Here is a 27,032-nt window from a genome sequence, read left to right as displayed (position 1 = left end):
TTATGTCAGAGCCATTCAGTATTTTGGATCCCATTAGATGCTAAATACTCAATACTACATAGCTAAATGTTCAATGTGATTATAGATTTTTTTTCTCCTCCTTCTACCAAAACCACAACGGAGCTCACGAAGAGCTGGTAGAAAGTATAAATGTTCTGGGTTGGACTATTTAGTCTTTTATATTGGGGGAGTTTCTGAGATTCTCAGCAATAGTTGGAGGAAAGTGTTTTCTGCCTTAGAATCAGGGCTGAGTGTATTTACATCACCAGCATTGGGACCTTTCCACTTGGACATGAGAACACCCAGTTCCTACATCTTCCCGATCAATGGGAAACCCACATGCAGCAAGTGCACGTTCTCACACGTAAGCCCTCGTATGAAAGACATAACTTTGTGGCCCTTCTCCACATGCCTTGACTTCTACTTTCTCTTCTCGATTTTTCTTGGGTAAATTCTTCTTCTCGGCCCTCTGGGGACTTCTCTGGAACCTCCGCTGAACTCAAAGTGCACGTACAGAGAAACGGTGGGTGACTTTTCCTAGGTGTTCTACATGCTCCACGAGGAGAGATAAAAAACAAACCGACTTTTCTTCCAACGACGCGAAGACTATGGTGCGTTAGTTTCCTTTGTGTATAGCAGTGCAGGTGTCCAAAACCCAGTCCAGAAACAGGGGTGCAGGGGACCCACATAGGCCTCACACCTGTACAGGTCACTCACTGCGCAGAGGGTGACACCAGGAAGTCCCAAGGTAGTATGGTAGGTACTAAGACCGACCAGGCACACTGGTTTTATAGCTGTTCAAAGACTCATTGGTTATCACCCAGACATCGAAAGAACTGTGGTAAATCCATTGTTAGCTGAGAGCGGCATGGGCATTCTGAACCAGAGAAAAAGGGTAGCTGTGACTCTTAATTTCCGGTTTTCTCTTTTATAATGGCTGTTCTCCAATAGGCAGATCTCAGAGAGGAATGTATCACAGTAGGCCAGCAGTTATGAAAAGATAATACAAGATGCCACTGGAGGTCCAGAAGGGCTGTGGTTAAGACTTGTCAAGCTCTCTAAAGTCACTTCTAAGTAAAAATCCCTCCCTCAGTGACTCTGAGGAACACAACTCTCTGGTTAAGAAAAAAACGATGAACTTATTCAGCCATTTGTGCCAAAGGTTAGTGTCCCTTCATTTATATGCAAATTAGTCTAGAAGCTAGGAAAACCTATAAAGTTTTCAATATTCCACACCAGGGGCTTACACTAAGAGTCTTTGTCAAATAAAATGAGTTCTCACAGATCTGCTTTGAGCTCCTTTGCCTCTAAGCACAGTCTCTCTCAGAGGAAGGAAACAGTAAAGTTCTCACAGAGAGAGAAAACGTTTACCACTCAGTAAAAATCCATGGGCCTTGCTCTATGAAAGCTTTAATTTAGCTCGGCTCACAGCTCCATGAGGTAATTTAGAGTGCCAATAAAAGGAGATTATTTTTGGACTGCGAATCTGCCTGGCACATTCTTTGAACTTAATAGAGCTAAATAAAGCTATCCAAACTCGCGTGATTTTTGGAGAAGGTCATCCACACAGGATATTCCTGTGATAGCTGGTATGTACACAGCAGAGCAAAATGAAAGAGAGAGATTAGGGGCCAAACACATGAATAGACCTGCTTCTTAAACATACATTAACTGGAAAAGATAGGAATGCAAAGGAGCCAGTAGATTCAAGAGCACCCACACATGTAGCCAGGAGATATGGGAAGGGCAGAGGGAATGCCATAGGCCCCCGCACAGAACAGCTGTGCCTTAGCTTTGGCTGTGGAGCGGAGCTGGTTTCTCCTGAACCAGCTACTTCACCCCCTTAAACCTCAGTCACTTTGCTATAATGGAAACTGTCTTCCCTGAAGGGTTATAACTGAGTCTGAGCCTATTAGCACGTGTTAAAGCTTTCTAAAGAACCACCGTACAAAGCTAATATGTTAGTCTGGGTGATATTCCTTGCCAATATCGACTATTCTATTTTCTTCTTATAATAACTGTGTACGACAAGCTTACTATGGAAAACTGGAGAATAGAGAAAAGGAGAAAAGAAAATATTCTTTCTTGTATGACTCAGAGGTGAACATCTTAATATTTTGATTTGTTTCCTAATAGGTTTTCTGCTGGATATTGTTTTATGTAGTTAAGACTATATATACATGTAACATATATATTTAACAGTGTCCCTTCATATTATTAAAAGCATTTATAAAGGTAACATTTAGCACTACATACTCCACTGCATGTCATGCTCACCTGTACCTTTGTCTCTACATCTACATTCTCATGACCCCAATATCCCTTGGACACTATGTGTCAAGCTGTGTAGAAGTGGTTTACATACATTGTGCCTCCTCACTTCATCCTTGAACATTATTAATGCTGGTATACTTAGAAAAATATGGTCAAAATGAGCAAAAATATTAAAGAGAAGTATAGTTCAGAAGTCAACCTCATTCCTGTGAGAGATACTTCAGGGCCATTTAAAATAATGGACTTGTAGCAATGTGTCAGAAACCCTGGTCATGATCTTGGGCTACTTAGGAAAGCTGAAGCTAAGAAGGGAAATCTATCTATCTATTGTTTATCTGTGTTCCTTGAGAAAAGTCTAATATATATATAGAAGTAAATGTTTTGGTTCCTTGGAATGAGGATTCGTTGAGAGTTGACATGCATTTCTCTCCATTCCCTCTTCGGTGCGGAGGCTCTGGTTTGCACAAAGCTCATCTACATAAAGGTCAAGGAGACAACTCCACAGTCAGTTCACAAAAGTCTGGGGTGCCAGAACAGAGAAAGATTTCCCCAAGGGTCTCTCCACCCCCAGATAGAATAGAAAGCAACAAGGAATGGTGCCCTGTATATACACATATGTGGATACACACACACACACACACACACACACACACACACACACACACATCCACTTAAGGAAAAAAGACATTGTTTAAACAGCTGAAAGACTAGAAAGCAAAATATTTCTTTACTTTTCTATTCTGAAGGCATTATATCATTTTAAGGTAGGTTAGACCATGCATTAAGAGATAGGCACCACTCAGGGATTGAGAAGTTAATTAGAATCAATCACAGTGGAGACCTTTTGTGTATTCGAATCAGCCATTTTCTCTCTTTAGCCTCTTGCAGCAGTTGAGAGAATTAGCACCCTATTATTTCATTAACTTTCAGAAATCAATCTTGTACTTTTTATGGGCATCACCAGAATACATTCAGAGCAGAACCAGAGGAAAGTTACTGGGGACTAGATTCAGCCAGTGGGTTATAAGATGTTGCTGGAGCGTGGTGTTCACCTCTTTGCTGATCTCCCAGTCTCAGCTAGCACAAGGTAAAGGGAGAGAGAGAACGGGAGAGTCCCTCACAGCTGTAGGGGGGGGAGTGTAATGGGAGGGCCAAAGGGTCTCTAGAGGAGGGGACCCTTTCCAAGGCTCCCTTCAGCGAGGCCCAGACTGCCAAGCCTGAGCGATTCCTTGTGCGGTGTTGATGGTCCATAATCCTTTGTCAGGGTAATTGACAGTGAGGTCTACACTTTTGCAGCTAATGATAAATAGGGCTTTTAAAGGTTGTAATTTCTTGTTTAACCAATGCCAGTTGCAAATACTTTGTGCTGAGAAATAATTCCTCTCTGCCAAATAAAATACAGTGGACGTCTGTGGTGTGTTTTTCAGCTTATTGTTAGTCACAGATCGCCTGACAGAGCACTTTCTACGCGGGAGATAAATGCCAGGCCGACTGGCTGCCAATTTCAGCACAGAAAAGACTTTTCTTGTGGAAGGAAAAGACAGCTTTGTTTCTCTCGAAAACATTAATAAAGTTTCTTCCCACTTATATTTTTAACCTTTAACAAAGCCCTTTTAGAAGTAAATGTTGTGGTTCCTTGAAATGAGGATTCGTTGAGAGTTGACATGCGTTTCTCTCCATTCCCTCTTCGGTGCGGAGGCTCTGGTTTGCACAAAGCTCATCTACATAAAGGTCAAGGAGACAACTCCACAGTCAGTTCACAAAAGTCTGGGGTGTCAGAACAGAGAAAGATTTCCCCAAGGGTCTGTCCACCCCCAGATAGAATGGAAAGCGACAAGGAATGGTGCCCTGTAAATAAATGAGTCAGGCTCCCTTTGGCTCAAAAGAGAAAGGGCTTGCTTACAATTAAACTGATATTACTACTCCCCCATATTCTGAGACACGCCTGCATGCCTCACAATACAAATAGATGGATTTTTAAGGGCTTTTGTACACATGACTGTAATGATATTTGAATGTCAGTGGAGCTGGCAGCTTATAAATATCCTGTAGTCATTTTTTTTTAAAGGGAAGTGAATTGCCATATCTGATTTTATGGTTTTGGAAATTATTTTTAATGAATCAGATTGCTTACAGTGAGACGTTCCAGGAGCCCAGGAAGTTCAGTAGGTCTCAGGTGAAATATTAGAGAGCAAGGCATGTCCAGCTGGGGTAGAGCCACCAATGACTTGTCTGATCATTTGTTGTTCATAGAAATGAACATGGGCTTAGGAGATGTATCTGGACCATTTGGAAAACCTTTCAGATCTCTTCTGTCTATAAAATAAATCACATGTCCTTTGAGTTTTGAGTCCATACTTTGCTTTTTTTAGTGACTTAGATACAGATACACTTCATTGGCTGGGAAACAATATGATTTTGGAGAGTTAGAAAATGAGTGGGACAGAGAAGAAAGTGGGAGGTGATGGGAAGGGCCAAGGCAGACATTTGGGAAACAGAGAGGCTTGTGCATACTAAGCATTAAAGCAGCAGGACAAAGAACATTCTTAGAAATGAACCTCTTCTGAGTCTTAGAACACAGGCATTTGTCTCATGCCCAGACAAACCCGAACTCTGCACAATCACCAAGATCTCATGTGGAAGGCAAAAGTGCTTGGGGGACTACCTCTCTGCTGGAACTCCATTACTGGCTTCCCTGCACTAAAAGTCTAACAGCCAGAGAATACTGTACAGGGCCCACTGCCGTCCACCTCCTCCTCTGTCTCAGCTCCATCTTTCCTCCTTTCTCAGAACTCCCAGACTCTCAGTGCCTGCAGCCCTGGAAGGCCACCATCTTGTCTCCCACTGATGCCGTGCTCTTGGCAAACTTACTTCTCTGAACCTAATATTAGGACAATAACACCCTCGTAGGGAATATATGAGGTAAAAACACATTTTCAGCAATGAGTCACACTGCTTTTTATCACTCTGCTCTAGTCATTACAAAATTTTCTTCTACACAGTTGGTCAAAATATGTACTTTTTCCCCTTTGAAAATATAAATTCAATTATTTCCTTTTATTCTATGACTTTTCCATCATTTAATCTCAACTCTCAAGATATGGCTCATCCCTCAGTGCCACAGCTTTACAGTATATACCCTTGCTTATTTTACTTAAATCATTTGTTGAAGTTACTTGCTGAAACAGTTTTTTTCCCCCTCTGCTGAACCATGAACTCCTTGTTGGAGGAAACTCATCTTTTGTAATTACCAACCAATTCTTATTCATTAAATATAAGTTATAACAACCAGAAAGAAAATAAAAGGTAGAAAATATGGTTTGTGATTTTTTTTATTGCTGCTTAATTTGAATTCCATAAGTTACAAACTTATGTAAAGCTTGAGGGTGAACTCAGTTTAACCTGTGGACATCTGATTGTTTCACCTCTATTCAAGCCAGAAGCTTTGCTTGCATTTCTCAAGCATTGCCATTTCAGAGAGTATAAAATTTTCATCCTAAACTTCTAAGGAGTAGAAAAAATTTTAAGATCCACCTAAGAAGAGAATTTATTAGAGTTTTCCATATGGAGTTGGTACTGTGTGATGGGTATGTTAGGAGGAAGTGGACCCGCACTTCTGCTAAATAAATCTATTTTTTTTTATCCAAAAGGACTAAACACAAAACTATCTAGTCTAATTTCACAAGCATGAGGCTAACTGGTCCTAAGATCAAGGCTATTATGTATGTTGATATAAGATGTCACACTTTGATTTGCTTCCCATTGTCCGCCATCTAATCCATTTGTGAATGCGAATGCTCCAATCATTACTGTTATTATTTATTTATTTATTACTTTTAAAATTGAGATGAAGACAGTCTAATATGTCTCTCCCAGACGTAGGAGCAAGAGAGTATTTCTAACAACTTGGGGATTTCAGAACGCTAAGGCTGTTGCATATCATTTATAATGTCAAGTGTGATGGGTAGGTAACAGATCTGTGCAATTATCTTGTTCCCATTGTCTTCATGCATTATCAGAATTATGCTCCCATGACGCCAGGAAAGATCTGTAATGTGAATTAGGAGAGGAATAGAAATATAGGCCAGAACTTCGGTTCTCAAAGGCAAGCAAAAGATGCACAAAACATGCATATCTTAGAGGAATATATCTTATGAAAACCATCTAATCACACCCTGGTAGATGAAGAAGGCTCATTTATCTATTTCAGTTTCTGGGTTAAAAAGGAATCCAATATATTTGGAAAAATTCCTATCTACTAAAAAAAAAAAAATCCTTCATTCCCATTTTGAGACTGGGTTTCACCGTGCAACCCAGGCTGCTCTTGATCTGTAATCCTCTTGTTTCTACCAACCATGTGCTGGCATTAGAGGCATATACCGCCTCATCCAACTTCTTCCATTGCTTATTAGTTCTTAGGAATGACATTCTATAGCTTCCAAGTTCTTTCAAGATCGTTGAGTCCTTGAATATCAAACAGAGCAAAGCATTTCAGAACTTGAGTTCTTTAGCCAAACTACTAGATGTCAGCTGCATGCTCTTAGCCAGAATGCTCAGGCCCCCAAGCTTGGGCTCCTTCATATATAGAACAGATAGAGTAGTAGCATGATCTTCTAGGACAAGGAAAGTGAAATAAAAAAAGAGCCTGTAAAGCGCCTTAATGGTGGCTGTTAGCAAATAGCAAGTGCTCAATAATTGTTTAATATTAAGATATATTTATTGAGTGCTTACCTGGAAAATAATATCCACCCAACAATACATTAGATCTTTAAGAGGATATAAGAAGGCAAAAATATTCTCTGCTTTCATAGTGTGTAATAATAATGCCTCACATGTGTGCATCTGTAATGTGTGTTGTACATATTACACATATGGTTTTAGAAGACTTTACTTGAACCTCAGAAAAATTATCCTTGAAAATATTTACAATTTTATTTTTTTTAATTGTCAATTAAGGAACTTGGACTCAAGGAAGATGCATTTGCTGAAGTAAGTGACAGATTCAGTCTGGTTCTAAGGGCTCTCTCTTCCAACTAGTGTGAAATATGTTACAATGTGATAAATTGTTTGAATCAAATACCAACTCAGAGTTAAGGAAGAAAAATAAAATTATTATAGCCTAGAGGTTGGGAACAGGAAAAGAAAAATATAATCATCATCATCATCATCATCATCATCATCATCATCACCATCACTAATATGTATGAGTGTTTTTGCTTGCATGTGTGTCTGTGACCACATGTGTGCAGAGGCCAGAAGAGGGCATCAGATCCCCTGGCATTTGAGTTTGTTGTGAGGCACTGTGTATGTGCTAGGAATCGAACCTGGGTCCTCTGGAAGAGCTCTTAACTGCTGAACCATCTCTCTAGTGCCACCACTGCTCCCAGATAAATTTTAATTAAAAGGTAGAAATAGCCGGGCGGTGGTGGCGCACGCCTTTAATCCCAGCACTCGGGAGGCAGAGCCAGGTGGATCTCTGTGAGTTCGAGGCCAGCCTGGACTACCAAGTGAGTCCCAGGAAAGGCGCAAAGCTACACAGAGAAACCCTGTCTCGAAAAACCAAAAAAAAAAAAAAAAAAAAAAAAAAAGGTAGAAATAGAAAACCTCCTGAATGGCTAATTTTTCCAAAATATTACGAGGGGCTACTGTTTCATGCAATTAATTAGATGAATGTGACTTCACTAAGTTGTGTTTTAATTTATTAAATTAGCCCTTTTTGGTTAAATTTGTCTTAAGTGCTACTTTGTTATGCCAGAAACATTTGGAATATGAATGAAATAACATATGTGAGGTGTTTTACGGTCTTTGGAAGAAAGGACCTACAGAAACCTGACGTGCTAAATGCTCGGAAGTTGAGAACACAATTCTATTATGCTTTGCTGATGGAATTCTGATCTAACCATGCTAAGAATAGAGTGTGTGTGTGGCGGGGGGGTGGGGGTGGGTGGGGGTGGGGTGCGTGTGGATCCCTACTTGTTTTTCTGAGGTTCAAAAATCTTAAGGCTGTGGTTAGCTTTTGGCTGGAGACCATAAAAAACACATTCCAAATAGCCATTATATTCATAGGTGTAGCTGGATGCCTAAGATGTAACTGATTTATTGGCTATGGGTCACTGCAGTGATGGTCTGGGGCTGTCTACAAATGTTCCTTCTCAGCTGTATTTTTCCTTTGAGGGATCTTGAGAAGCAGGATGTCCCTCAGAAAGCCAGTGACATCCATGTTACTCATCATATTCTCCACCCCCACATGTGATGATCGTGGAGAAACTCACCTTCCTCATAATCATAACTGGAACAAATTAAATGATCAACAGCTTTTCCTCAGTAGGTCAGACATGTGGTGTATTCCACCAACAAAAGTTTTTTAGTGTTAAGTATTAGACCTTCAAATGGAATTTGGAGAATAAACTATTTTTCTCAGTCTTCTCTTAGAAGAGAAATCTAACTCACAGGCCTCTGTGCTATTATGACTGGATGCTTTTTGCCATTATTTCTCCAGTTCTGACCCAAAAAAAACCCTTTTTCTAGAGGGACCCATAAAACTTACATAGTGGCTTAGCTCAGAACTTTGAAATATACACCTCAAATGTCTCCAAGGGTGTATATATCATTTGGGTTCTAGTGGGACTGAGAATGTCTCAATGTCAATGTATAAACACTCAGATTTTAATGGAAGGTTGTTTTTTTCTTTCTGTGATTGTCTTCAATGTCTCCATTACCTTCCGGTTTTTTTTCCATGCTTGAATTGTACAATGATTTAAGAGCTCATTGATGTGGTGCTAAGTCATGCCAACCAGCACAATGTGCCAGTTGGCTTCACTTGGAACCTTACATGCTCTGCCTTGCTTTATTTAAATTTCAAATGTCTGAAATATCTATTTAAATTTTCTTTTGTTTTGAAGCTAAGTCCAGCTGGCAGTGACATATGAGCCATTATCTGGGAACTCCCACCAGCAACTAATATGTCAAAGTGAGTTACCAGATATAGTTAGTACCCCACCAGGTAATGATGATAGGTCTCAGCAGCTTTAGTGGGCTATGCAGACTGCCCAAATAAGTAAATCTTTCACAGTGCAAGAGTCTGGGCCTTTCCACCACAGGCAATTGGATCTGCTCTGAGTTCTTTTATTTATAGCACTGTTGTTACTAGTTCAGCTGTGGATTTCCTGAACACACACACACACACACACACACACACACACACACACACACACACACACATCACATCACATCACATCACATCACATACACTGCTGAGACCATTTTGTGTTGCTCATATGTTTACATGTTTAGTGATGACTATTTGGGCTTGGATCACCTGTTGTGGGGCTCAGTGGTTAAGATCTCATATTGTTCTTTCAGGGAATTCAAGTTTCCCAACACCCACATTGGAGAGCCCACCACAGTCTGTAAATCTAGCTTCAAGGGGGACCTTCTGACACCCCTCAACTCTACAGGTACCTGTACTCAAGTGCACGTACCCACTCATATACAATACATAATTTTAAAAACCCAAATCTTTTTAAAAAAATCCTTCCTTATCTGGGCAGTGGTAGCTCATACCTTTAGCCCCAACACTCAGGAGACAGAGGCAGGCAGATCTCTGTGAGTTCGAGGCCAGTCAGAAGTACAGAGAGAGTTCCAGGATAGCCAGAGATACATAGAAAGACCCTGTTTCAAAAAAATAAAAATAAAAATAAAAAGGTGGGGAGGATCCTTCCTTAAAAGTAATTGGAAAATCAGAAAGTTTTAAAGTGATACTAAAGCTGAGAAATGACGCAAGGCTATGGAAAGGGGAATATCTGGCGTGGGAGGCACACTGGAAACAGATGCTGAGGGAATGACCCAGTGGCCCCTGAAATGCTGCCACTGTCTTCTACATATCATTTTCTTTTCAATCAATAAAGCCTTTTGTTAAGGCTGTCCTCTACCCTGGCTTCTTCCTGCTGTGAGCTGGGAAAGCGGGACTTCCTTCCACCAGCTTTCAGATGCTGGGGTGTGGATACGTGGTCATGAGGTGAGTCACAGGCCACTCACAGTCTCCACTCCAGGCAGACAGGATCATCTACTAACAAGAACTTCTTTAGGATACTTAAAACCAGGGCACATGACTCAGTGGAATAAGATTATCCCACATGGAGTTCGGGGAACTTTGCCCAAATTTAACATTTTTTTTTTTCATCTGACCTTAGCGCATCACCACCCTTGCTAGTTAAAACACTCACAGATCCCTGGGGAAGAAATCGTCATATAATTAAGGTTAGGTGTGGTTGACAGGCAGTCATATTCCTGTATGTTAGGGAGTGAATTAGCCAGGCTTTTGCCCAAGCTTTCTTGCCAGTCAAAAGAAAGAGCAAACACAGTGCCTGGAGATGAGTGGCTACAAGAAAGACAGTCTAAAGTATGCATGTCTTTTGGAACACAGAATTAGCTGCACTGAGCCATCTTTCAAGATTCCTTTTGCCTTCATAAGACCAAACTGGTCAATAATTCCATAGGTGCTGCCACTATCAGGGTCTAACATTTATTAAAGGCTACTAGGACTGTGATGTTGTCACACTTCATCTGCCTTCAAGGGTTCCATTTTCAACCGAGAAGAGTTATTGATCTACTGGATAATCTCTGATGCAAAGCCACTGATAGAGTATATCAAAGATCTGAATAAATACTAACCCTGGACATTATGTCCTTTATCAAAACTATAGTAAACCTTAGTCATTCACAAATTTATGTGCCAAGATTTTTTTTATTATTATTTAAATAGAAACTGATGCCTGAAAGAGTTGCCAGGCTAAGTGTGAACTGGCTAAATCATGCAAGGCATTTTCACTAAGGAGTTTAATGTATTCCTTTAGTTATTCCAAGAAAAGTTCCTAAATTGTGCTGGATACTATTGCTCGATGCCACAATGTCACACTTAGCAAGTCAGATAAAGCACTTGCCTTCAAGACTCAATAGTCTACTATGTCGGCAACGAACATAAGACCTTACAGATTGCCATAAGGGTTCGTAAGGGTTATTAAGTGGGCTAAAATTCTGGGAGTCAGGGAAACAGTGAGGAGAGGTCTACTGCTTGTTAGAGGAAGTTCCTGCAAAGAGCTGGCAGGAAGTTGAGACTTTGAGGACAGTAAAGTGCATGGATAAGGTAGGGCCAAGGATGTTTCATTAGGTCACAAGAGACACAATAGAAGTTTTAAAAAATCCCAAAGACATTGGTCACCATTAGTGCTACTACTAGAGAGGAGAAAATGGAGCTCAACGCGATGCTGAACCTGAGGAAGGATGCTGAGCTTCCCAACACAAGAGAAGGAAGCTCACGCAGGCTGTGTCTCTACCCTAGCATTCACGTGGAACTGAATAGGCCCACACTCAGGCTCTAAAGCTCCCCAGTTTCCAGGCTATAAGAGATGTAGTTCTGTTCTGTAACTCATGGTCTGAGAGAGTTGATGATGGCAACCTGAACTGACTGAGACAGCAGCAGAGTTTACATATGAAAATATTGACACTCAGAGATGTCACTCCTGCAAAAATAAATTCTAAGCTGTGAGCCACTATACTTTCACTGTTCTCGTTCTTTAAGAATTTTAATTTCCTTTATTAAAACACTATTTTTCAATGTCAGACTTCTTACGTTGGGCACATTGGCATCCTCCTCTCTTCTGATTATTTTGGTATCTTCAGACTGCCTTGTTTACTGGCAGATACTAAGATATCCTTGCCTCTGTGTTTTACTGTGATGGGCAGTTAGCTCTGTTCCCTAGGCCTTCTCTGCTAGAAGTGTTTTGGCCTTTCGATCTATAATAAAAACATGCAAGGCAGTCTAAGTCACACTCTATTCTAAGAGCTCAAATATCTTTTAACTATTACTTGTTTTTTAATTCAAGGAGACGAGCCCTCTCTGCTTCACTAGTTCTGTCCTTCCAAGGGCTGGGTTCATTCATTAACTGTGGACATCTTTCTCGTTGCAGTCTGATCCCAGGAGGGTTTTGCTTAAGCCTGTTTGTTTGTTTGTTTTGTTTTTTAAACCAGCTTTTAAAATAACATTTCAAAATGTAACAAATAAAAGAATTATCTCAAAAACTGACCTGGAGCACATTGATCCACATGATATTGCCAGTTCCTACTGGCAATGCCGTTCAGGATTGATGTCAAGCCTTTTATAAAGTGGAAACAGTCTTCACAAAGGAAGGGTGTCCAGCAGCAGCGCACACCTCACCCAACGCTGTCCGTGGAGGGGGCAGTCACCTCAGGGGACCACACACCTGGCATACCCAGAGTTTAGACAGCTTCTAAAATCTGATTCAGAGTTTATTCTTTTCCTAGAATTGTGTCTTTCTTGGTGGCTTCTTTCATTTTTAAAAATCTTTTGGTATTTCCCAAAATGCTCAGACATAAAAAAGAAAGGAAAAAAAAAGAGGAAAAAAGAAAACTCACTGAATAAATATTGAGTAATGTGACTTTTAGTTTTTAGACATGTGGCAACCAAATTAGTTAACACAAAGCAAATGAGCTGGGAATAATTGAATTTTCATAGCCTGGATTTAGCCTTTGGCCTTCTTTTTTTCCTGTGTTTTCGAAAATACTAATTTCTGGTGAGGTTGCTTACAAAAGTTATGAATTCCTTACCTTTTTGAGTGCTGGCATCTGCTTGATATTTGAATATTTATTTTCCAAAGCGAACTTTAGAAAGAAAAATTGGCTCGGTAAAAAGCCAGTAATTAGCTAAGAGCCAGAGTGTCCCCAGTGGAGTGTCTGGGACAAACTAGGGATTTCCTTATGCTTTGCTGGGTCTACCACCCTGTCTTTCTTCCTACTGATTTTTACAGCTTTTATGAATGAGTCTTGTTAGCTTCCAGCTACACACTCACCCAATGTGTTCAAACCGTGGTCACCATGTCTAAAGTGTCTTGTGACTTCGCCTGTAGCTATTCTGTGAATGGATGGCGCACTACCCAGGGGGATCAGAAGGCAAAAGGCTCAGCACAATGGCCAGACTAGTTCATTTCCAAGGAGAAATCACACCTATAATGGCAGCCATACAACCACTTACACATACTTTCCCTGTGCCCCACTGGCTACGCAGGATGCATTCATGAAGGCCTCAGGCAACCTTGAGAATGAATCTTCCTCTCTCTTTTGGTTGCTTTGAAAACAGGCTCAGAGAAGTGAAGCACCAAGTCCAAGGTCACCGAGAATAATGGGTAGGACTGCAGGATCTGAAAACAGTGATCTGGGTTTCTAAGCTGGGGTGCTTCCTGCTCTGTTCCACTGTATCCCCTCCATTACAGTTAGGTGGACCTGATTGAGCACTCAGAAACTGAGGGTACTGTATATATCTAACCCCAGATCTTTATGTCTCTATCAAAGAGAAGGTACTCTATTGGATAACTCAATATCTAGAATGTATTATTATTATTATTATTATTATTATTATTATTATTGTTGTTGTTGTTTTATTGTTATTTGGTGGTTCTGGAGATCAAACCTAAAACCTTATACATAGTCTACATAGCCCCAGAACAAGTTAGAGTTCTGATATAGGACTACATAGGAAGGTTTGTTTGTATTGGATTCCCTCAGGAGTTCTCATCAGAAATGCATTAAGAGACACATCTTGAGAATTAAAGCACATAAAGGTAATATGGATTGTGTTAACATTTTTAGCACTGTGGAGATACATTTGCCTTACAGAGAAGATGAAAGATTTAAAGCAATACCAACCTCAGTAAGGTACCTCGTAGTTTTTAGTGCTTTCTGTTTCCAAGGAAGGTCGGCTGTAACGAGAAAGCTACAATTTGAGATTATATACAGAACCACAGCCTCACCTTTTTAGTCAGAACCATTAAAAATAAAATTCTTAAAAGATTAAATGTGTGTGTGTGTGTGTGTGTGTGTGTGTGTGTGTGTGTGTGTGTGTGTGTCTGTGTGTGTGTGGTGCCTGTGCTTGTGAGTACAGGTGCCTGTGGACATGTAGAAGCCAGAAGAGGGCATCAGACTCCATGGAGCTCAAGTTACGGGTGGTTATGATGTGGGGCCTGCCACTCCGGCCCTATGTAAGAAGAGTATGTGCTGTTAACCACAGAGCCATCTCTCCAGGCCCCCTTTCATGTCTTTAGAACATTCTTTTTTTTTTTCTTGAAAGAATAATCACATTTTGTGTGTTTTAATATTATTTTTGCAAGACTTAGTCCGGTGCCTGACTAAAAACAAACTAAATCCATGCCAACGTGACAGGAAAAGGAAAAGTACCCCTGTCTAATTTCACCATATGGTGTGGGCCTGGCAGCTCTAAGGTGATCATTGACCGATAATGACTGAATAGTTGGGTATTTGTCAGAGCCCTCGTCTCTCTGCACAGTGGATGAGAATCAGTGGCGAAGGACCGTGATGTTAAGAAAGGGTGGGCCTGCTTCTCAACCTGGCTTTGGTCACTGTGATAGTGAAGCTCCGTATGCTTTGCAACCGTGTCTTCAGCTAAGTGGTATCTGAGCCACTTAACAGGGCACATGTTAGAAGGACGCTGCTGTCCTGATTTCAGTTAAAGCTGAGTGTACCCAAGGAAACGCAGACAAACACCACAGTTGTATTTCACTGCTTCTCATAGGCCTGGCTATCAAAGCAAAACAGCTTTTAGTGGCTTTTGCAATTATACTTCCTCTCAATTTTCTAAAGGTTACAGGGCCCGAACCACACAAATCCCATTAAAGTAAGTAGCTGTTGTGCAATATAAATTGCTTTGAAAACATTCTCCAGTGCCCATAAAGTGATCAGCGGTCCGCACTTCAGATCCGCTTGCCTGCCATGATTTCAACCCAGAGACAAACGACAAGCTTTGATGTGGTCGTTGGTTTCTGCTACTGGAGTTGGCATTTTATCTTCTTGCATCAGATTTCTTCCCACATTTATGTGACTCAGGCACAGGGAACACATTTCTTACTGCCATTTTCTTCCTAAAATATATTTTTACTATACCTTTAAATTACATTGGGCTGACCATTGATCTTGGACCTCAGAGGTTTCTCCCACTGGACACAGCACAGCAGACGTTCAGAGACTGCGTGGGGGATGTAAGGTCTTATCGAATAGGGATTGCCATGGTTGCCTGGTCCTGATACTTGAAGGGATAGTTTTTTGCTTTCTGCACACTACTTCCAGGGCAATACCAGCCATCTCATGCAGAATGCAGAGGAAACTTTATGATACAGCCAGGGTGAGCATTATTGTTTTTTTCAAGCCATGTGTGAATACACAATTTCTCCTGCAAGGGTTTCTGACCCCTTTTCCTTGTGAAGTGTTTCATCTCTGACCCACTGAAAACATCACCCTTTAGCATTTCTGTCTTGTGTGTGTTCCCAATTATTTAAATCACTCAATCATCTCAAAGCTGCTTTTCACATAAGAGGTGAAAATGAAGGGCTGAGCCTCGCATTTACAAAGCAACAAGACCCCAAGGCTTTTTCCTCTGTCTAGCTCTTAAGAAGACACACTATAAAAGATTTGTTTTTCCTACTGTATTTAAAATTATCCAGAAACAAAGACATCCCTGACCTAATTAGTTGTTTTGCACTATTAAAAGAATCATCACCATTCAGGAATCACCAAGTCCTTTAGACACCAGTGTGGTGGTAATGTGTTCTCCGAAATATTGTGCACGCCAATAAACTTATCTGGGGTCAGAGAACAGAACAGCCACAATATTAAACATAGAGGTTAGGCAGTGGTAGCACATGCCTTTAATCCTAGCATTCCAGAGGCAGAGATCTACCTGGATCTCTGTGTGTTCAAGGATACAGCCAAGCATGGTGACTCAATGCCTTTAATCCCAGAAAGTGAGTCTTTAATCCCAGGGAGTGATGGCAGAAAGCAGAAAGGTATATAAGGCATGAGGACCAGAAACTAGCAGCATTTGCCTGGTTAAGCATTCAGGCTTTCAAGAAGCAGTTCAGCTGAGATTCATTCGGATAAGGATTCAGAGGCTTCCAGTCTGAAGAAGCAGGATGAGCTGAGGAACTGGCAAGGTGAGGTAGCTGTGGCTTGTTCTGCTTCTCTGATCTTCCAACATTCACCCCAATAACTGGCCTCAGGTTTAATTTTATTAATAAGTACCTCTAAGATTCATGCTACACACCAGGGTTCTAATTCTCTGGGCCCTGCTTCTGCATGATAGCATAGGTCAAACTCTTCTAGCCTTTGTTGTCAGCTCATCTGGGCTTCCTGTATCTCTTCCACAGTAATGATTGAATGCGCAATGGCAAGAATATCCACCTGGAAAGAATTGCACCATAATTTATACATAGTATTTGATAAAATACTAACATATGCACAGGGATTTGGAAAGGGATAGGTCAATATGGAATGAAATTATTGGCCAAGTCTTAACACAGGTAGTAAAATGCGAGATGTCTTTTCTATGACACATCAAGTTTAATGTGTCTCTTAAAATGAAAGAGAAGTGTGCCCATATGTTTCCTGGGGAAAAGATTGAAGATGGGGTGTTCTTTTGTGTGAAAATAACCAGAGATACTGAAGAAGGCATCTGAATAAGAAAGCACAGAATATTCGAAGCAAACAGCCAACTCAAATGAACATGGCTTCATTTTTAATGGGCATTCCAGTAAGAATAGTATATGACACATTGATTCTTGTTCACAGACCCTCCTTATAATATATTTATAACAGCTTGCATGATGAAACGTTTCCCATGAATAATTTCCCCAGATAGCAGTCTATTTGCATTGTGGATGCTTTCTTGTTTGTCTATAGCACAGCATGAATGTTGCCATTCGCATGTAAGAATGGAGTGGAATTAGGTGTCTTGGCCTCCAGATTTGTCTAGAAATCTCAAATTTTCATTATTATTTTGGGCAAATCACTCTGTTCTTCTAGGTCCCTACCTCATCTGCAAAATGAGAGGGATGGATTAGGTAATTTTTGTGTGTTTTATTTGGTGCATTTTATGATTCATCATCCCTTGATTTTGATAAAATGTATTCACAATTCATGGTTATTATGTGTGCTAAGGACCCAATCCCTTCAGGATGCTAAAGAATAATGCCCATTCCATCATCCATTTGGATATTAGTGCCTATGGACCACATCTTTTGAAATTCCCCTTCACTATGGCTGCCCTCCACAGAAAGATGACCCTCCGGCTCTGATAAACACCCACTGCTTTCCTTCCTTGTGTTCAACCAGAGCCCCAAGTCTGACGAATGTATGTATCACACGTTTTTCAAGAGCCCTGAATTTGTAAACCTTGCCAGTATTTACTTATGCTCTCTTGCTGTGGAAGACACCATACCCGGGCCTGTTCCTCAGTGGTAGGGAAACCTCTCAGACTGTGAGGAGTGAGCAAAGACAGATGAGCCAAAGGGCTGCCGCGCATGCTGTCTCCGCTGCCTACTCATTGTCTCTTTCCATTTGACTTGGGCTTTGAAGGACATTGGCCAGAGATAGACTCCTGAGACTCTTGTTATTTGCATGTCTTTTCTCACCTTCAATGTGATGTGAACTGATGTTTTCATTTGTTAAAAACAACAAGAACCTTCACTGGGAAGCTCTTGCTGGAATCACTTGAGATCATCATAGCTATTTATCCCCTGTCATAAACTGTAATCCTTCATTTCCCTTACTCCCACGTCAGGGGAGTTGGTGGTTTTTATAGTGGACAGTCAGTGGAATTTCAACGAACAGTGGGAGATTTCAAAGAACTACTGAGTGATTATGTGGCAGGTTGTGGCACCAAGAACAAGACATGAAATATTCTTGACCTTTATCAGAGCTTGGCAGTACAAGGAGAAACAGGATCACAAAACAGAACAAAGGATTTGGAGCTTGTGATTAAATAGGAGAAAGAATTTTCTTGAGTGAAGAAAAATCAGAGTATTTACTTAATCTGGGGATTTCTTTATATGAGAAAAATATTAACTTGTGGTCTGATTGGTCTCAAATTTAGAAGAGTATAGAAGTTAAGAACATTTTGCAGATTCATGTTTAATGGAAACATGAAATTTCATAATAAGGTACTGCTCTCAAAGTCCCTGAAGACTCAGAGATACCCAAAGAGCTAGGCGTATTGAGCTGTGGATAAGAGATCTGGGGGTGGGGAGGGAAGACAATAAGAATAATACAAATGTTTTCAAACAGTTGAACAGGGAGGAGATTGTACATGCAAGAGAAGTGCTAAAAGACTTTAGGTCCTATATGTCTGAATTATAGTGTTGAAGTTATTGTCAATTAATTTTCCTAATAGGTAAACAGTGTCAGTCATGAATGTTCTAGGCCTGGGGAGACCTTAGAAATTATGATTTAAATAATGAATCATCAAAACATGGCTGCTTTGATAGTTTCAGTAGAGTGTGATGGAAGCTCCATCAAGGTGCCATAAGTATCAAAAACAAAGAGGATTAATGGAGCTCATGTATCAGTCAGAGAACAGTGGCCAACAGTCTCTTTCTTAGAGAAATTGGGTAGGATCTTACACATTTTTTTTCTATAGAAACATTTCTGAGGAAAGAGAAGTTTCATGTTTCCCATGGAAAAAAACTTCAGCCAGTGTTTATTGTATCTGGGCCTTTAATTACCAAGGACAATATATAGTGTCTATTCTAAATCCTGAAGAAGCTGGAGGAAGAAGGAGTCTCAGAGTGTGGAGATAGTAGTCTTGGCCATCAGGCACCTAGAGATCTGCTCTGCAGGAGTCCTAGGTCTCACCTGTACTTTGAACCAAAACATAAATCTAGAACAGGCTCTAATTTATTAGTTTGTGGTAACAATAATATTACATCTGAGGTGGATGTTGATGAGACATCTTAATTCTTGCTAGCAGCTTTGTTGACAGTACTGTGTGTGTGTGTGTGTGTGTGTGTGTGTGTGTGTAGTCACAGAAAACCGAGATTAGATGTGCTAGAAACAAAGAGCTGAGAGCTCCTTTTCGTTGAGGATGGAGAAAATATAAAACTTCTTTTTTCGCATCATCTTTACTTTATGTAATGTTTTGGGGGGCTGAGCTTCTCTGTTGAGAAGCTAATGCACAGCATGTGCCATAAAGGAATGCATCGGAGATGAGCCATATAGGCTCTGGGAAGTTCAAGTGTCTGGACAATGGGTTGATGGTGATGTTAGCACAGTTGGTCAACCACTCGGTTTTCCACACTCAATAATTCTTGTCCTGGGGCTGGGTAAGGGTTCAGGACAGGCCCATGTTACTCTCTAATGGAGGCATGCTGCTTGTTGAATGATTAGCAAACCAAGATGGCTTTGGGATATCTCATAGCAAACCCAAGACAGACCCCAGCAGGGGTTGTACACCCCATTCAGTGATGTAATTTTCCAAAGGTTCCTCCAATCCTCAGGACCCTACTAGTCAATATAGAGTGCAACATTTCACTGTTTCAGGAAACAGCCCTTGTGTTTTCTTAGGGTGAGTCCCAAGATAATGGTTGCTTGGGTTCCTGGTATTGTTCCTGACATTAACCTTGATCTAAGCTGAAGCCTGCTTGGGCAATAGCGTGGAGTAGTGAATATTGTTTTGAGTCACTGCTTCAAAGAGAAAGCATGTTAAAATGGAAGTCCTTCTGGTTGGGTTTGAGCAGTTTCTCTTCTGTAAATGTGAACTTGTGACCTTGGGTCTGTGCTTTGGAGAGGAGCCAGGAGGGGGCTGGTATAATTGGTAATAAAACTGTATGAATGAGCATCATATTGTGTAAGGGAATAAGATAAAATGTGATTTACTTTTATTTCTCCATCTCTAGTGAAATACAGAGAATAGAGACAAGCATGAGATTTTCCCTTTAGCCCTCTTGTATGAAACAGACTTCAAAAAGCATGCAAGATATATTCTTCAGGCAACCATCTCAGGTCACATCTTACATATAGACGCATTAATAAGGCACCAGAACTGAGAAGGATTCTTGACCCTTGCCAGGATTTGTATAAGAAAAGTAACATTTAATGTTAGTACTTTGCTAGAGATGTGAGCAATCTCCTATTATAGAGAATGGTAAATCTAGTCCACCTGGGACCTCTGGAGTGGTATTCATTCCTTATTCCCAAATCGATTTCATTCCAGATGATCAGTTGAACTCAGAGGAGAAGAAGAAGAGAAAGCAACGGAGAAACAGAACAACCTTCAACAGCAGCCAGCTGCAGGCCCTGGAGCGTGTCTTCGAGCGGACACATTACCCGGATGCTTTTGTGCGAGAAGATCTTGCACGTCGGGTGAACCTCACTGAGGCCAGAGTGCAGGTAACTCATACTTTGGGTGGCAGGTACCAAGTGTCCCCTCCACAGCAACCCATCTCTGAAGACTGTTTATGAATATAAATATAACTAATATAATATATAGGCTTGGGATTGGAGCTGGTACTGAGAAGGGCTGTGAATATGAAGTATGATGACAGGCTGTGTTTCTTTGGGTTGAATGGTATTTTTTTTTAAATCAAATATAATGCCTTTAGGAAGTGTGGACTATGCCAGGGAGGGCTAGCTCCTTCCCATTGCTGTGAACCTTACACTTTGGTGTTCTATTATGCCATCCACTTGAGCGCTTGCCTCTGCACCCCCAGCTTTCAACTTGAGCTCTAGAGCGGCCATACCTAAGCTATTAACTCTCCCTCACCTGAGCTTTCTTCTCTAGCTTGGGAGAATATATAAACCTTCCAGCACCTTGTTCTGTGTATTCATGATTATGAATGGTGATAAAGACTGGAGAGGAATATGAGAAATTAAGTTAAGAGCACACTCAAAGTAGATAACTTCTTATAGTCTCCAATGTCTCTATGAAATAAAGCAAGTCAAGGGAAGGTGGAGTAATGGTGACTCCTTCAGTTGGAAGAGGAGTGTGAGAAGATTTTCTGCATGGGGAGACAGGCACTCCACCTCAAAGTTCTCCCCATGAGACAAGAAAGAACTGCAGTGCAACAATGTAAGGAAAGACATCTAAGCCCTTACTCTGGCCCGAGGAAACTGAGACAGAATATTGAGGATACACCACTGTGTTGACTGTTAGGACTCATGACCACACTATGATCCTGTTTTCTCCATCCCATCATACTCACAGAACTGACATTAACCTCAGTGCACACCACCCCAGGTTGCTTTCTGCACACTGCTCTGAATTTCCTCTGCTTTCCTAACCTACATCTCCTGTTTCCACAACATCAGCCTGCAGTGAAATGAACAAATTTATATGAGTAACACACACACACACACTCACATGCACACACAAAGCACACACACAAAACATGCTCTTCTCTTTTTTGGCATTTTATTTTTTTATTATTTTTTTGTTTGTTTTGACCTTCGTTTTTTGTTTGTTTATTTATTTGAGAGAGAGACAGAGAGGAAGAGAGACAAAGAGACAGAGAAATAGAAAGCATGAGGTTGGATAGGTAAGGAGGCAGGGAAGACCTGAGAGGAGTTGGAGAATGGGAAAGAATATGGTCAAAATATATTGTATGTAAAAAAATTAAAATAAATAAACTAGTAGCCCCTAGTGTCTTAGAGCACCATTTTGCAATAGTGCTTCAAATTTGGGAAAGGAAACATAGATAGTACAAAGGTGAAAATTGTTTTAAAAATGCAAATGGGTAACTTTTGAGTTGGGAAATTATCTTGTTCAATTACAATAGTTGAATGTTATACACATACATACATATATGCCCACATACATACACACATACACACACACGGTGGGAGAGACAGGAAAATGCCATCTCTGTATCATCTGGGTGTCTACCATCTATCTCTTTTTCCCTTCCTTTTCCACCACACTACAAACCAATGCCTTCCATTGCTGTGAACATTTCCTAGACGAGTGGCACAGAATTGTTCCCCTGTGACTTTATTATTTCTCTGTAAAGTCCCAGGCTTTTCTAGATCAAACTAATCCCCTCACTCCGGGACTCCATATTCAGGGCATTTATCATAACATGGCAGGTACTGTATCAAGTTATCTCGATATGATACAGGTACTGTATCCAGTTATCTCGAGTGAGGGTCAACTCCCCTTACTGGGTGATGGAGTCCTCTTGTGTGGGGATAAGTTTTATTCAGCTTTTTAAAATTCATTTCCCCCTTTTCCTCAAATGCCTATTGAAGAACTGTGGACTTTTTAACCTGATTTGATTTGTTGGTGATAAATAAGACACTAACCCTCTTCTTAAGGATGACACAGTCTGAAACAGAGAGAAAAGACAATTAAACCATCAAATGATGCCATCATGAGATGATCCCCACAGTAAAGAAATCTGCAAGAATTATTGATAGAGTAGAATAAATAATGATCCACTCTGCCCAAGGAAAAGGAAGGGACTATGCCCTTATTAACTGTACATTGTGAACCAACTCATAACTATTTGTAAGCATGTCAGTCATTTTTAATCAACTGTGAGACAAAGTAATAAACCAATTAAATAGCAGTTCAATGATAAATCCTTAGTATAGAATAGCTGGTATTTTTATCCAATTCTCTTAGACCTTAAAGTCTTTAAGATCTTTACAACACTTCATGGAGGAAGTGATGTTACAATATAATCTTGGATTTGATACTTGGACAGAGAGAAAGAATGCTGCCAGTAGAGGAAATGTCTGGTATAACTGTGTGTAGGTAGACAGTCACCTACTGCATCTGGGAGTCCTCTGGTAGCCCTGAGCTTAAGAAACAGTAGAAAGTAATGTGGCTTCATGAAAAAGAGAGAGCTAATTCTTGAATAGTGTTTTCTCTGTGTTAAGAAATTTTCATTTTACTCTCTAGTAGGAAGGCAGTAGATGGTATCGAGCAAGGCACCAGTTATATTTACATTTAAAGTACTAATTGTAACAGCGATGTGTTGATCACATTACAAATGAAAGATCTGAGGACTGCGAAGGTAGGGAGGAGATGTTTAATCTCACCTTTGCTGATTTCCATTCAGGTCCTGCATGCTACACAATTCCGTGGTGTGGGGGAAGGCAATAGTAACATGGTATTTTAGGCAAATGTCATCCCCTAGAGTAATTTCTTCCCATATACTATCTATCATACTTTCCATGATTTGACTAAAATATTTGCTTTGCATTATTTCAGACATACTTACACATCCATCTTTAATAAATTTCGAGCTGCTTGAAACAGTCCTCTTCATCTCTTTCTTCCCAGCATTTAGTACAAGGCCTGCACTCCAATGAGCACTCCACAAAGAGTTCTTGAATGAATATAAATGAAGAGCTAAAATTCTATTACAGTATAGGAGAATTGTATGGTAATGGGTTAGACATCCTTAGGAAAAAAAATCAGAACATCAGTGTTGTAATCTCATTGGACATGTTCCTCAACTTTAAAGTAGAAATGATAAAACCTAATATGCAGAATTGTCATGCTAAGTAGAAACAGTGCGTGTAAGTCCCGATGTAGGTCACTAGTCCTGGGAGCAGTTTAATAAGTGATGAGTTTATCATTAGCTATTGCAGATGCTGTCAGGGCCACCCACATTCCTTGAGATGTGCAAATCAATGTCCTCCAATTGAATTCTCAGGGCTAGTGCCCATTGGTTGTTTTTTTTTTTTTTTTTCTGCTGAGAGTTTCTTTATAGAACATAAATAGGTTTCCATGTGTGGTTCAATACATTAGAAGTGCTAGAACCTTATAGGCAGGAGTCAGTGTACAGCTATACCTTTGAGGGAAGAGGGACACCCCCGGGACATCTGCCCTCCATTAGTCTTGGTCTCTTGAGTCACCATTTGATTGAGCTCCCATAAGTGTTGCCAATTTGTTGGGCACTCTTTAGTGATTCATTTTCTTCTATTGCCACCTCACTTTCTGATGGTTTTTCCTGCACCTCTTATATGAATCATTTGCTTCTTAATCCTTGCCAGAAGATGTGGGGGAGATAAAGGGTTTTCTTTAAATAACAAACACAATAAAAGCAGATGAAAAATTCCACTTTGAAGGATTTTTAAAATGCCCTTAGAAAAACCATTGTATCCATTGCCAACATCTAATGAAATCCTCCTTTTAATGATTATAATTACAGCAGGGTTTATAACCTATATTTCCTTGTCTCATCTCTTATTCATAGATCTCATCTCTGGGCTCTTAATTACTAGAAGTATTTCAAGGTCCTTTAGCAAAGGGGATTAACATGGGGCTTTATACGTGCTAAGATCTACCACTGAAGTGTTCCACAGACATAGGGGTTTAACTCTGAATCACATAGCCCCAGGGGGAAGGATTACATTGCAATATTTCAATTGTTTTAGGAAGGGTTCCAGACCCATCCCATATCTTTCTTGGGATGGCATTGTGTAGTAAAATCAGCCAAAATTTGTAACCTACTTTTCTTTGTTTTTCCTCTCTCTCTTTATATCTCTCTCCCCTCTCAACAATATTCCAGGTGTGGTTTCAGAACCGAAGAGCCAAGTTCCGCCGGAATGAGAGAGCCATGCTGGCCAATAAAAATGCTTCCCTCCTCAAGTCCTACTCAGGAGACGTGACTGCTGTGGAGCAGCCCATAGTACCTCGCCCTGCTCCTAGACCCACCGATTATCTCTCCTGGGGGACAGCCTCTCCGTACAGGTGAATGACTGGCCCACTCTCCCTTGCTCCACTTCCACATGCTTCTCAGCCATCCACCACTCTCAAGGCTGCTTTTGCAGCTGGTTGACATTCCTTACTGGGTTAACCTCTTCAGAGACATTCAACTTGCTGACATCCCCACATTGTTACAGGAGATTGCTAGTTGCCCCAGGAGCAGGGTTTGGGGCAGAAGAGAGAGGGGCAACCATCAGCAATCTCCTCTTGGACTCAGGAATTCTTGCCAAGGTTGCAAAACCGGGAAAGAATATAAAAGAACAGATCCTTTGAAAACCGTATCCAGTGCCCCTCTTGGAACCATTCTAAAACAAAACTATCCCGTTTAGGACACCTTTGCTGTATTATGGTCAAGTAGAGAATCAATGTGTAATGCTCCAATTGTAGGACTAAAGGCACTCTTCACAATAAAACTGATTTTGAATTAAAAGGAAAGGAAGGAGGGAGGGAGGGATGACGGGAGGGAGGAGGAGGGAGGCATGGAGGGAGGGAGGAGAGGAAAACTCAGCAGCAGAGAAGTTCAATCACGTTCATGGCCCCAGTTCTTTGGTAAGGGGTAAGGCTTTCTTAAGACCCCCAAATGCCTTCCTAGTCTATTTGTAATTCTTATAGATTCCAATGTTTATCTCACTCTCCTTTTTCCTCCTCTCTGTGGTATGCTTCTTTCTCTCTCACTCTGTGTGGTATGCTTTAAATAAGAAAAAAATACACTAAACTTCTATATTAAAAAGGGAATGTTTGAAGGAGAAAATAACAGAGGACAATTGCAGTCTCTATTTGGAGACTTTTACCCTCCATCCAGGATGCTGTTTAGAAAGCATAGGTTGGTGCAATCGCATCTAGGGTTCCTGTGCTTAGCATAAGAACAGGCTTGTGTGTCCTTCTTTAAACCTGGGAGACACCACCAGGTCAAGGCTATATATTCTGTCTGGCTGATCTCTGTGGAAGAACTATGCATATGTTCATTTTTCTATTAAATGACATCTAAAATTTTTTTTATTCTTAAAGCTAATTCTTGACCTAAGGAGGGGTTTAAAACTGGTTACAGGAGATTGGGCCCAGCTAAAGATGTGAAATGCACATTTGGGAAACACGAGTACTTTGCCACAGTTGGTAGGTGTCATTAAATCTCAAAGCCTCACCTAAATGGTCTTTCTGGTCCAAATAATTTCTTCAGAGAAATATCATAAGAGGAACATTTGGGAGTTTGGGGTACATCTCTTGTGAAATTAGCCTGAAGTAGCTCTGATCTCAATGATAGATATCCCATGTCTAGAAGAATGAGAGGGACCTATTCCTGCTCTAGGTCTTCATTGCCCCCATCCTGGCTGACTTTGAAAGATCAGTCATGTCTATGTTTCCTACTTAAAATTCAGATACTTCTCCCATGGAACTTACTAAGAACACATTTTGGAGGCTGTTATGGAATAGCATATTCTTTAATATTTTAAATAAGTGGGAGGCCTGTTCTCCCTACAACTACTGATAGTCTACAGATTCAGCCAGCCGCTTGGGATATGGGTGCAGTTCAGGGTTGGCTGAATTAAGATCTCTGGTTTGAATTTGGTTGTAACCAGGAAGTATTGCTCCTTTTTCTGCTTATGTCTTCATTGGGATTTTTTTTACCCCCCAGCTATTCACAATCCACATGGCTGCCATGTGGTCTCTATCCATGAAGCCAAACAGAGCATGCTACACAAATGGAGATGAAATCTGTCCTGAACTAGCACTGAATTAGGCCACCCGAACCAAAGATAGACAGGCCCCGGTGTCTGCATCCAACAGAAAACTAGTAACATGGCAATTCGTGTGTGCCTTCTGGGAAATACTCTATTTTAGTTGAAAAATGATAGAAATTCTAAATACATTTCCAAAATCCACCCATAATTTCAATATCTTGACATAACTAGTTAGTTCATTTTATGACTAAAGTTCAATATTTTATTTAGGAATAATCTTAGTGTACATATTTTTTGTATCATGCTTTTTTTCACTTAAGACTGTATAATCTAGTTCCCTTTGCTTATTTCATGGTATGCATTTATTTCTCTTATATACAGTGTTTATAAAAAACTAAGTGAAGTGATACCGAAGCCGATTGTTCATATATTGTATGAAGAATAAACTAATATCCAGGATACTTAGAAAAACAAAGTTTAAGGCAACAGTTTAATGAATGATATGTTTC

General features: G+C 40.5%; 1 protein-coding gene across 2 annotated transcripts in view; it reads left to right on the top strand.

The window, feature by feature from the left end:
* The window catches only part of Prrx1 (paired related homeobox 1), a 66,840-nt gene that overhangs the window by 29,204 nt on the left and 10,604 nt on the right, over positions 1-27,032 (top strand). For both annotated transcript variants that reach the window (XM_042258448.2, XM_076547866.1), the window contains exons 2-3: positions 20,345-20,520; positions 24,648-24,829. In XM_042258448.2, coding sequence (XP_042114382.1) covers positions 20,345-20,520; positions 24,648-24,829 — 358 coding nt within the window. The remainder of the gene's footprint in view (positions 1-20,344; positions 20,521-24,647; positions 24,830-27,032) is intronic.

The sequence above is a fragment of the Peromyscus maniculatus genome, chromosome 11, assembly GCF_049852395.1.
Source record: "Peromyscus maniculatus bairdii isolate BWxNUB_F1_BW_parent chromosome 11, HU_Pman_BW_mat_3.1, whole genome shotgun sequence".
Taxonomy (NCBI): domain Eukaryota; kingdom Metazoa; phylum Chordata; class Mammalia; order Rodentia; family Cricetidae; genus Peromyscus; species Peromyscus maniculatus.
This window is presented reverse-complemented; position numbering and strand designations above follow the sequence as displayed.